General features: G+C 62.7%; 1 protein-coding gene across 2 annotated transcripts; it reads right to left on the bottom strand.

The window, feature by feature from the left end:
- Positions 1–2,742: 2,742 nt before the first annotated feature.
- LOC115602667 (SLAM family member 8-like) lies at positions 2,743–8,704 on the bottom strand. Of its 2 annotated transcripts, none has more exons than XR_003989687.1 (7): positions 8,374–8,704; positions 5,217–5,558; positions 4,646–4,939; positions 4,450–4,569; positions 4,271–4,351; positions 3,862–3,986; positions 2,743–3,768 (listed from the first exon to the last, which is right to left on the bottom strand). XR_003989687.1 is itself a non-coding variant. In XM_030474009.1 (7 exons), exons 1-6 carry the CDS (start codon positions 8,444–8,446, stop codon positions 3,870–3,872), a joined length of 1,038 nt encoding a protein of 345 aa, XP_030329869.1. In that variant the 5' UTR covers positions 8,447–8,704; the 3' UTR covers positions 2,743–3,768; positions 3,862–3,869. The 2 variants fall into 2 exon arrangements, 1 of the variants encoding a protein (XP_030329869.1); XM_030474009.1 differs by having other exon boundaries at positions 4,260–4,351.
- Between the last annotated feature and the right edge of the window lie 3,088 nt (positions 8,705–11,792).

The raw sequence follows: 11,792 nt of genomic DNA, 5'->3' as shown, positions 1-11,792 counted from the left end.
TGAGGAAGGGGCTGCAGCCCCTGGATCAGGGCACTGGGGACCCTCAGGCACAGCCTGGAGGGAAGGGAAGGGCTGGGAGACGGAGCCTGGCCCCGGCATGGGGTGAATCCGGCACAGGCATCACCGTGTGATGAGCCAGGAGCCAAATCCAGCCCCGGGCACCCAACCTCACCCGTTCGGGGGGCTTTGTCCTCTGGATCGAGGCGTACGGTGGCTCCAGTGGAGCATCCTCGCTGGAGCCGGGAACAAGGGAGAGAGGAATGGGCAGGGATGAGCCAAGGGGAGCCGGGATGCAGGGAAAGGGGGATGGACCCATCCTGGTCCAGGAGCAGGAAGAGCCCCGTCTGGTTGAACATCTCCAGCCGGTCCTTGCGCCATTCCTTGGGGTCTGGGCGCTCGAAGCCACCGGGGCCCAACTCTGCCACTTGGATGGTGGCCCCGGCGCCATCCGAGAAGCTCCACTCGGTCTCCTTCACCGTCCTGTTGGGGGGCAGAGCCAGCACCGACCCCCCCAGGACACCCTTCATTGGGCAGAGCTTGGCCTGGATGGGATTGGGATGGAAACCCCCAGAACCCCCCTTGTCCTGCGCACAGCCCCATGGGCATTGTGATCCACTTGATCCCCATCGCCTCTGCTCAGCATCCCCGCAGCCGGGTACCACACTGGGTGCTCCAGTGCTCCCCCAGCATCACCCCACCTTGTCCCCGTGTCACCCGCACTGTGCGTGTGGGTCACCCCATGGCAGGGAGGATGGGCTCAAACAGGGCCAGGTTTGGGCTTAAACCTTTGGGAAATGGCCCCACAGGTCCCAGTGGGGACAGGGACCCCATCAGGGGCTGTGGGGGTCAGCGCTGAGCACTTGGGGTGCATCCCCTCTGGTTTGGGGTGACAGCAAGCACCGAGCTGCCTGTGGATGGGGCTCAGCCTGCCCGGGGGGGGGATGGACGGACAGACCGACAGCCACAGCCCCCCCTGCGCCCTGCTTGCATCCTGCTCACCTCGGAGCCGCTTTGGTTTGCAGAGAGGAAGGTGAGAGCAGGGCAGTGGTGCTGGGGCCACCAAACCACTGCAGCAGCAGCAGCGCAGCGTTGGGGTTCATCACCCCATGGTCACGGACCCCCCTGTTCCCCTGGGAGCTGGGATCCCATTTGGGTGCTGGCGGGATGCTGAGCACCGGGATGGTGCGGGATTGCTCATCACACCCACTGAGTGTATCCCATGGCTGCAGGGTGCAAACCCCGGCCCTGTGCAGCGCCTGGGGACACGGCACCCTCCAGCCTCCCTCTTGCTCCTTATGGAAGCACTCAGGGAATCCAACAGGGGAGACCCATCATGATCCATCACCCTGAAACTCCATCTCCCCTTTGCCCACGGTGCCTTGGCTGAGCCGAGCGCACCCAGAGCATCCACAGGGCAGAAGAAGGAGCCCCCAGCCCCAGCCCCGGCAGGGACCATTTATGCCACCTCCATACCCAGGGCTGATTTATGCCAGCACTAAACCCCTGCAGGGTTGTTTTAGGCCGAGGAGGGGCCGCTGAGCCATTCCCATCATCACTTCCCCCATCAGCTGCGAGGAAGCAGCGCCAAAGAGGAGCCATCACTCTCCTTCTCAGAGGAGAATCCTGTTCCCACCCTTAGTGTCTGCCCTAGACCCATAGAACTGGGCTGGAAAAGAGCTTCAAGATGATCAAGCCCAACGTTCTCTAACCGCAGCTCACCAGTTCTCCCCCGTCACCGCCTGTAGCTAAATGGGGGTCACTGAGAGATGGGGTTTGCAGAGGAATGGGGGTCACAAGCGCTGCAACATCCATGGTCCCCTGCCAGCGTGAGGAACAGGGCCAGCACCGCAGGGCTGCGGGGCCGGGGGCCACGGGGGCGCATCCCCAGCGCTCCGAAGCCCTGAGCCTGGATCTTTGTGCTGGGAGGAGGAGGGAACATGCAACTGCCCTCGCACAGGGCAGCGCATCCTCCAGGGGAGCCGTGGGGCGAGGGCGGCCGGAGCCAGCCCTGGCCATGGGGGGAGCTCTTCCTGCCGCAGCAACGGGGGTGGGCTGGTCCCAAAGGACCCAGACCGGTCCCAAAGCCTCCAACTGCTCCCAAAGCCCTCAAGTTGGTCCTCAAAGCCCTAAAGCTAGTCCCCAAAGCCCTTAAGCTGGTCCCAAAGCCCTCAACTGGTCCCAAAGTCCCCAGACTGGCCTCAAAGCCCCTAAGCTGGTTCCCAAAGCCTCCAGACTCATCCTCAAAGCCCTCAGACTGGTCCCAAAGCCCTCTAGCTGATTCTAAAAGCCCCTAGACTAGTACCCAAAGCCCTAAAGCTGGTCCCCAAAGCCCCCAAGCTGGTCCCAAAGCCTCCAGGTTGGTCCCAAAGCCTTCAAGCTGGTCCCAAAGCCCCCAGGTTGGTCCCAAAGCCCTCAAGCTGGTCCCAAAGCCCCCAGGTTGGTTCCAAAGCCCCCAAGCTGGTCCCAAAACCTCCAAGCTGGTCCCCAAAGCACCATTAGGGTCGGCAGGATCTGGAGCTCATCTATCTACCTGCTCTGGGGTTGGATGTCCATGGGGGTTCCCGCACAGCACCCGGACACGGCACCGCTGCCATTCCAACAGGGAAGCGGGAGGTTTGGGGGGTCTGGGATGGGGTTTGCACAGCCCCGGGGTGGATGTTCCTGCACCGGCTCCATGTGTGGACACACAGAGACCAGCGTGCACACGTGTGCACATACATGCACACGCGTGTGCGCTCCGTGTCAGCTCCCGGCTGTGATCTCACTGACATTTATTTGCTCTTTGACAGCAGCCGAGCGAGGGGCCTGGTGACAGGAGGGGACAGGAGGTGACAGGAGGTGACAGGAGGTGCTGGACACACAGGCAGTGACACCCCCTCCGTCGTGACAGTGCATGGGCCACACTGGAGACAGTGACGGGGGGGAATAGGGGTGCTCCTCGGTGCACGGGTCCCTTCTGCATCCTTCTGCGTCCCCACCGATGGGGATCTGCATGGGACAGGGATGGCGGACACCCCGCTGTGTCCCTATGGCACGTCCACCCCATGTGGGCATCGCCCCATAGAGGGTCCCAGTGAGGCCCTGGGGGTGCTGGTGCCTGGTGGGGGGGACAATGGGGGTCACTCTGTCCCCAGGGGTCTCACCCTGGCGCTGCAGCACCGAGCTGTGCCCCTGCCCCCCAGTGCCCCAGCCCCGGCCGAGTGTGGCTGCAGGTAGGAGGTGAAATCTGGGCTTTCCCCATTCCAGAGCATCCCAGGATACCCAGGGGCATCCCAGGGCATCCTGGGACATGCTGGGGCATTCCAGAGCATCCTGGGACATCCCAGGGCATCCTGGAGCAACCTGGAGCATCCTAGGGCACCCTGGGGCATCTGGGAGCATCCCAGGGCACCCCAGGCCATCTTGGAGCATCCAGGGACAACCTGGAGCGTTCTGGAGCATCCCAGGGCATGCAGGGACATCCTGGAGCATCCTGGAGCAACCTGGAGCATCATGGAGCATCCCGGAGCATCCCAGAACCACAGAGTGTCCCCCAGCTTCACCACCACCACTCATCCCTGCCTCGGTCCAGGATCCCGCTCCACAAACAGTCTTGGAGAGCATCAGACAAGGAGGTTGGAGAGAAACTGGAGGCGGGGGGGGGGGGGGCACGACACATGTCTGTCTGTCTGTCTGTCCCCCCCCGGAGCCGAGACGGAGGGTTTGGATTTGGCACACAACGCACGGCACAGCCCTTCCGGAATTCCCAGTGCTCCGGCTCTGCGGGTGCTGCGGGAGAGGATGGAGCCGGATGGAGCCTGGGGAGGGTCCCCATATGCAGAAGACCCCCCCCCCGTTCCCAGCACTGTCCCCTTTGGGTACCTGAGGGTCTATGTCACCTCCTCGCCCGTGTCCCCTGGTGCCCGGTGGAGCTGCTCGTGAACAGTGGTCACCGGCGCCTTCTGCTCCGCACTCGGCTCCTCGTCATTCCTGGTGGGACTCGGGCCCTGTAGCAGGAATGGGGGCACTGGGGAGGGAGCCGGGGGGGGCCCGTGGGATGCTCTGCACCCATGGGTGTCCCGTGGGAATGGGACACACAGTATGGCCATGACCTGGTGTGACTGGGACCCCCAGTATGGCCACAGCCCCCAGTATGTTTCCATGACTCCAGTGTGGCTGGAACCCCCGGTGTCACCATGTCCCCGGTGTCACCATGTCCCCGGTGTGTCCTGGCCGTGCCCCGGTGCCGGGCCCCCACCCAGCCCCTCCCGGGGCCTCACCTGGTCATTACCTTCCGGGGGGCTCCTGCGCTCGGTCCCGGCGCACGGAGGCTCGGGGGGGTGCTCCTCAGCGGGCGCCGTGTGGGACTCGGCTGCAGGGAGCGGGATACGGGATATGGGGGGGATGTCTGGGAGTCACCCCCCGTCCCATAGCCCCCACCGCAGAGCTTTTGCGGGGGGTACCACTTGCCTGGCTCTGCCGTCTTGTCGCTGTTCACCCGCCAGCACCAGAAGGCGCCCCCCATGCTCAGCGCCAGCAGGATGAGGGTCAGGACGATGTACCCCGACTTGGAGAAGGACGTTTGTCCCCCTGCGAGGGCAGAGAGCGGCGCTGAGCGGGGTGACCCCGCGCGGGTCCCGCCGGCTCCGCGGGGCGCGGGGCTCACCTCCCGCCTGGCAGATCGCGCCCAGGTCGAAGAGCACGACCTGCCGGTCCGCGGGGTTGCTGACGGTGCACGCCAGGGTGCCGTTGGTGGCGGCGGGCGGCAGCGACAGCCGCAGCGTGGTCCCGTCCGGAGAGAGCTGGTGCCGCTCCGAGCTCCGCTCCCACACGATGTTGTCCCGCTTCCAAGTGACGTTAACGGCGCCTTTCCCGGCTCCTTGGCACTGCAGCGTCACGTTGCACCATTCCAAGGTGCTGGCCAGGAGCTGGCTGCGGGTGCGGGGGCTCGGCACCGACTCTGTGCCGGGTACAAGCGATGGATCAGTGTGGGATGGCCGGGAATTCCCCACCCTGCCCATCCCCTTGTCCCCAGTGGGGTACAGCACCCAGCGTGGGGAGCCAGGAATCGGCCTTGTGATGAGCTCGAGGTGCTGCGGGCAAAGGTTGGGGACTAACCTAACGCTGGGATACCCCATCATTGCTCCGTGCCTCGGTTTCCCCGCCTGGAAAGGGGTTAGTGCTCACACCGAGGACATTCTGCTTCTGCCCCCACCTCACCCTCACCCACCACCCACCGTAGATGGAGAGGTTGAAGAACTGATCCTCCACCATTGCCGGGTGCAGCTTGATGCGAGCCCCATAGACGCCGCTGTCGCCGCGCTGCAGCGCCCCGATCCTCAGCCCCGTCTGGTTGAACATCTCCAGCCGGTCCTTGAACCGGTCCTTGGGGTCTGGGCGCTCGAAGCCACCGGGGCCCAACTCTGCCACTTGGATGGTGGCCCCGGTGCCAGCCGAGAAGCTCCACTCGATCTCCTTCACCGTCCTGTTGGGGGGCAGAGCTGGGGAGAGCAGCACCGACCCCCCCAGGACACCGTTCACCTGCCGGGGCTGGGTCCGGGCTTGGCCAAACAGGAGCTCTGTGGAGGAGGCAGAAAGTCACCGTGGGGATGTGATGGGGACAGGACAGGGACAGCAACAGCAGGGACAAGATGGGGACACAGCAGGGACACGCTTGGGGATGGGTCTCTTTACAGGGGGATGAAGCAGCATCTCCCTGCCCTGGTCTCCTCTCCGCCGGCCGGTCCCAATCTGTGCTGGGGACTGTGATATGCCCCCAAAAAGACCCTGTATCCCGCCAGAGCCACCTCCTGTTCCAGCAGGGAAGGAAGGATGCTGGGCTTGGATTCTGCTCGCTAAAGAATACGAAGCATCTACGGGTTCAGATGTGGGTGCTCCATCTGAACGCAGCATCTACAGGCTCAGATGTGGGTGCTCCATCCGTGCCCCGGCCGCGGCCGGGCTCTCACCAGAACAACGCTCCAAGAGAGTCTGGGAGGAATTCCCAGGCAGCAAACCCGCGCTGTCCATGTTAACGCGCGCCTCGGCCACGATCCCTGTGGAAGATCGACATGGGTTAAAGCAATGGGGATCTGTGGGGGTCCGGGAGGGATGGAGCCACCTCCGAGAGGCAGGACCAGGGTGATCTCAGGCAGAAGCTCTTCCCTGTGAGGGTGCTGAGGCGCTGGCACAGGGTGCCCAGAGAAGCTGTGGCTGCCCCATCCCTGGCAGTGTTCAAGGCCAGGTTGGACACAGGGGCTTGGAGCAACCTGCTCTAGTGGAAGGTGTCCCTGCCCGTGGCTTTACATGAGCTTTAAGGTCCCTTCACACCCAAACTATTCCATGATTCCCGTAGGGGTTTCAGCCCATCTGAGCCTCCACCGTGGGGTGTTTTTGGCAGCATCCACAGCTCTGCAGCATCTCGGCATCACCTCCCTCGCTCCTGCAGCTCCCACCTACCCACAAGCTGTCTCCTCTGCCTGCCCCGGCCCCCGCGGCCCCCCACTCCCCTCTGCTGCCGGGATAACATCCTCCCCTTCTCCCTCTCCTTATCCCATCCATGGGATATGGACTTTTCCATCCTGGATGCCCAGCCATAGGGATGGATGATGAGGTCAGGGCAAGTGGTGTTGTCCCCATCCCGCTGGATCCAGGTTTAGGGGTCCCACATCCCCGCCATTCAACCCCCCATTGCCTCCCTGCTTGCAGGAGGCTGAAGCAGATGTGCCTGGATATGAAAGCAGATTAAACACAGAATCTGAATGTTGCCTTTGTATAACACCCCCCACCCCACCCCCCCAGCACGTTACAAGCTGCCTCTTTGCTTTAGAAGAAGCAGCACTCCACATCTCTGCAGCTTTTGTTGTTCTGATCCCGCTTATCCCCAGCTCGATCCCGCTTCTTCCAGCCAAATTCTAAACCCGGCCGAATCCCTGACACGTCCCTGGGTGAACACAAAGTTTTGGGGTCCCACGAAGCCTCTGGCCAAGCCTGGAGGGAGGATGCTGAGCCCGTGCATGGGAATGGGGCGAAGGGGACACTGGGGGTCCTGAGCACCAGGTTTGGGGTCTGTGTGGGGACAGGAGGAGACAGGAGTGGTATAAAGGAGCTGGGGGGGGGGGGCCCTGCAGAAGCTCATTGGGCTTCTTATGGAAGATGCTCTTTGCCCACCCCTCGCTGCAGCCGTGCCAAGGCGGGAGGTGCTGCTGTCTGTCTGTCTGTCTGTCCATCAGCCTCCCTTGGGAGCGCTGCCCACCGTGTTTAAACAGGGGCTGCTCATCTAAGCAGCAGAACACGCAGAGAACAGGCAGAGAACAGGCAGCAAAACAGGCAGCAGAACAGCAGAGAACAGCAGAGAACAGCAGAGCACAGGCAGCAGAACAGGCAGCAGATCAGCAGAGCACAGGCAGAACACAGGCAGCAGAACAGGCGAGCATAGGCAGCAGAACACGCAGCAGCTGGAGGAAATTCCGGCTGGGAATCGCTGGCCGGTGCCAGGGCATCCTCCTCCTGCCTCATCCTGTTTATCCCGGGATTCCGGGAAACCGAGGCTCCGCTGCCCGACCCTGTGCCAGCATCCGGCGGGCGGGTGGGATATAAACACCTCGCTGCATCCCTCTGCGCTTGGCACCCGGATTACTCCAACTCAGTCTCCATTAAACCTTAAAGCCAGAGCTACGTGACCGAGTCCAGCCCGGGGTCGATCACCACGAGCTCAGGTTTTGCTCTTCCTCATCCCCCTCCCCCCCCCCCCCCCCCGCTTCCTTCCAATATCCAATAAATTGGATCCAAAAAGCAGCTGGAAAACTCCCAAGCGCCGTTAACGGCCCATTTCCCATGGAGCTGGGTCAGAGGTTTGGCATCAGCAGGGCAGGGCTGACACCTTGTGCCACATCCCTCCCGCCCCAGGGTTGCTGACAGCTCATCTTGCTCCTCAAGCTAATTAATCGCTAGGAAGATAAACCCCCCTTCGCTAATCTGCCCGCAGTATTAGATGCTTTCTGTAGGAATCAGAGGTTTTATGGGAATTATTAAAAGTGTGGATTAGCACGCTGGGAATTAAGGGGATTCCTCGCTCCTGCTTTATGTAAGGAGGAGGAGACACGGCCCTGGGGGGGCTAAAGGGCTCTGTGGGGTGACAGCGGCCCCATGGCTTGAAGCCACGTTAGGGATGAGGGGATGGAGCCGGGAGGATGGAGCCGGAGCGGGGGGGGCTGCGACCGCTCGCTCCATTAAGGCTGGACCCGCATTCCAGGAGCCATCCGGGTGCTGGGATGGCCGGGATGGGCTGCAGCGGCAGGGAGCAGCAGGATGCACGTGCCTGCCCGCAGCCCGCCCCGTGCCGCGCTGCTCCCATGGGATGAGGACGCGGTGCCCACCAAGCCCCGCACTCACCTGGCCCGAGGCCGAGCAGCGCCAGGAGCAGCGAGGGCAGCCGCGCTTTGCTCCGGGCCAATTCCCGCTCCATTCCTCCTCCTCCTCCTCCTCGGCTCCCGGTGCGGCTCCGTCGGCAGAGTCAGAAGCAGAGACGGGGAGGAGCAAAGCCGCTACAACCCATAGGAAGCCCAAGCGCATCGCGGGGCACAGCCGGCTTATTAATTAGTTCGCCATAATTAAGTGGCCGGGGGTGGCATCCGCACCGATGAGGATGCTCAGCGGGGGCTGCCAGTGACCCCCGATCCCTCGTTATCCCGGTTCAGTACCCGGATTAACGGCACAGCTCTGCCAGGTCACCCGCTGGCTCTGGGGAGCTCCTTGGAATGGGGTTTCCGAAAGTTAAGAGCATTTTCCCTTGGGAATTGCAGGCAGCAGGAGCATCCTGGGGCTGGGGGTGGTCCCACTCCCAAGAGGGGGTACCCGAGCACCTTTGGATGCAGAAAACAGCACGGGAAGGGATGTCTTGGAGCGATGCGAGGTCTTGGCTGAATACCAGAGGAAACCCCTTGGGAATAGGTGCTGTGGTGGGGCTGGTGGTGGTGCTGAGGCAGAAACGGACCTGCCAACCCCCCCCCCCGAACTCTCCCAGCCGCGATTGCAGAGCCCTGAGCTGCTGCGGGGGCTGGAAGGAAACTCTTCCCATTAGCAGCACAAAAAGCTTCTTTCTTATTTCAACCCTCCCGCAACTCCAAGTGGAAAACAGGGACGGGGGGGAAGCAGCTTCCGCAGCGCCGTGGGGATGGGGTTTGCCACCTACTACGAGCACAAGCACTAACCCGCACCCAAGGGGTGATCGACTCCAGCCCTTCCCCTGGGGCACCTCCAGACCAGGTCCTCACAGCGCTGGGGACACTGAGGCTGGTGCGAGGGGGACAAGAGCTGCTGATGGCCACGGAGTGCCCCCAGAGCACCCATCGGGGTCCCCCCAAGGGGCACAGGCAGCTGAGCAGGGGCTGGACCTGCTGCCCGCTGCCTCTCTTGAGGGCTGAAGGGAAATGAAAGTTGGAAGTTCCAGTTTCCAGGGAAAAGCGGCTGACCCTGAGAGCGGAGGAGGAGGAGGATGGCGTGGCTGGGAGGTGTGAGAGGCATCCATGGGCAGATGGGGCTCCAAGCACCCAGCACTGAGGGGTTCCACATGCTGGGACAACCAGGACTTTGGGAAACACTGAGTCCATCGCTCCCCCACCATCACACTGGGAAATGCCACAGGCTCGATCCTCTGCAGGGATTTGGGGTGTCCATTGGACTCAGGATCAGCCCCAAGGTTGTCATTCCCATTGGCACATGAGGTGCAGCCGCTATGGGGATAGGATGTGGTTCTTGGTGCATGGCAGCGAGGGATGTCCCCACAGCCAGGCAGCACCAGTGCGAAGTGGAGAGCGTTGGTGAAGGTGGGAATGGAGATCTGAGCCATCACCATGTCCCCCTTCATCAGGGACAGTGCCACAGAGGGACATTGGGAAGCTCCAGCAACCACCATGGTCCAGCAGTGATGGAAAAGAGCCCGGTGAGGGCACTGGAGCTGCCAACACAGCCCTTTGCAGGGCACAAGGGACCTTGTGGGTGCCTGGAGACACCAGGAGACCTCCCAAGACCCTAACCCTCCCCTCTGATCCCTCTGCAGAGGGGATGCACCCTGACATCTCCTGTTGCCTCATCCAAGCCATGGTGCCTCTGGTCCCGCTCTATGTGGCACCTGCAGAAGGAGGTGGCATCACACGGGGCTCTTTGGAAGCATCCAGCTCCTGATTTTGGGGTCTGCAATGGGCGGGGGTTACACACAGCAGCAAAGGCGTCTGGATCCGAGCTCCTCCCGCCCCGGGGGTGCTGGAAGCTTGGGCAGAGGCTGGGAGCAGGCAGGACGTGGCCCAACAAGCAGCACATCCCGCGCCGCAGCCGCCTGCCACAGCCCATCAGCTCAAGCCCGGCATGGCTGTGACATGCCGGAGGTCGGGAAGCTCCAAGCCGGAGCTGCCTATGTGCTCCCCGGCCTCGGCCACAGGAACCCACAGCACCCGCTGAGAGCTCGGCGGGACTCGATGCTGGCCCTTTGCACGCACGGAGCGAGGGGACGTGGGTCCGAATCTGTCCCAAAGAGCAGCCACCACGGAGGGAAGAGCTGCTGTCACCTCCAGCCCTGCCTCTGCAAACACACACCGGGGACAGAGAGGTTGATCCTGCACCAGACCCGCTGTCACCCTGCTCCGGGGACCTGGTTGGATCATAAATCATGGAATGGTTTGGGTTGGAGGGACCTTAAAGCTCATGTAAAGCCACGGGCAGGGGCACCTTCCACTGGAGCAGATTGCTCCAATCCCTGTGTTCAACCTTGAACACTGCCAGGGATGGGGCAGCCACAGCTTCTCTGGGAAAAGTCTGTGCCAGAGCCTCAGCACCCTCACAGGGAAGAACGTCCCTATCTCCAACCTGAACTTCCCCTGTTTCAGTTTGAACCCATCACCCCTTGTCCTATTGCTCCAGCCCCTGATGAAGGTCCCTCTCCAGCATCCTTCTAGCCCCTTTTAGATACTGGAAGCTGCTCTGAGGTTCAGAGACTGGTTTGGGTTGAAGGGACCTTAAAGCTCCTCCAGCTCCAACCCCTGCCCCGGGCAGGGACACCTTCCACTAGAGCAGGTTGCTCCAAGCCCCTGTGTCCAACCTGGCCTTGAACACTGCCAGGGATGGGGCAGCCACAGCTTCTCTGGGCACCCTGTGCCAGCGCCTCAGCACCCTCACAGGGAAGAGCTTCTGCCCAAGAGCTCATCTCAATCTCCCCTCTGGCAGGTTAAAGCCATTCCCCTTGGCCTGTCCCTGCAGCCAGAGCTCAGTGTCGGGGCTGGGTCCCACTGTCGGGGCTCTGCAAGGGGCGGAGGCAGCTGAACCCCCTTTTCCTCCTCAGAACGAGCGGTAACAGCCCCGACCCCGACCCCGACCCCGACCCCGACCCCGGCCCCGGCCCCGGCCCCGGCCCCGCTCTCAGCGCCCGCAGCCGGGGCAGCCCCGCTCCACCCCCCGCTCGGAGGCAGCGCCATGACGCAGGAATCCCCGCCCCACGCGTGTTCTCATAGCCCAAATGTCGCGAGATACCCGAGGGTATAAATAGCCCCGTGGTGGGGCGCGGTTGTGAGTCCCCTCGGGGCTGAGGCGTAGGGAGAGCGGGGGTTTTGTGTCCCGGTTCCCTCCATAGCCCCATGGAGTGGTTTGGGTTGAAGGGCTCTTAAAGCTCATCTAGAGCCACAGGCAGGGACACCTTCCACTAGAGCAGGTTGCTCCAAGCCCCTGTGTCCAACCTGGCCTTGAACACTGCCAGGGATGGTGGCTGTTGGAGCTCCATGGGGACTGTCCCTACGCAAGCTCCAGGCTGTGGGGCCACGTTC

This window comes from Strigops habroptila, chromosome 22 (assembly GCF_004027225.2).
Source record: "Strigops habroptila isolate Jane chromosome 22, bStrHab1.2.pri, whole genome shotgun sequence".
NCBI lineage: Eukaryota > Metazoa > Chordata > Aves > Psittaciformes > Psittacidae > Strigops > Strigops habroptila.
This window is presented reverse-complemented; position numbering and strand designations above follow the sequence as displayed.

Bases quoted from the DNA above. Each gene is read 5' to 3' on its own strand.
- LOC115602667 (XM_030474009.1), bottom strand. From the start codon at position 8,446: ATGGAGCGGGAATTGGCCCGGAGCAAAGCGCGGCTGCCCTCGCTGCTC. The intron at 5,559-8,373 runs GTGAGTGCGGGG...CCTCCTCCACAG, and splicing joins GCTGCTCGGCCTCGGGCCAG to AGCTCCTGTTTGGCCAAGCC. The intron at 4,570-4,645 runs GTGAGCCCCGCG...CTGCCCTCGCAG, and splicing joins CGCGATCTGCCAGGCGGGAG to GGGGACAAACGTCCTTCTCC.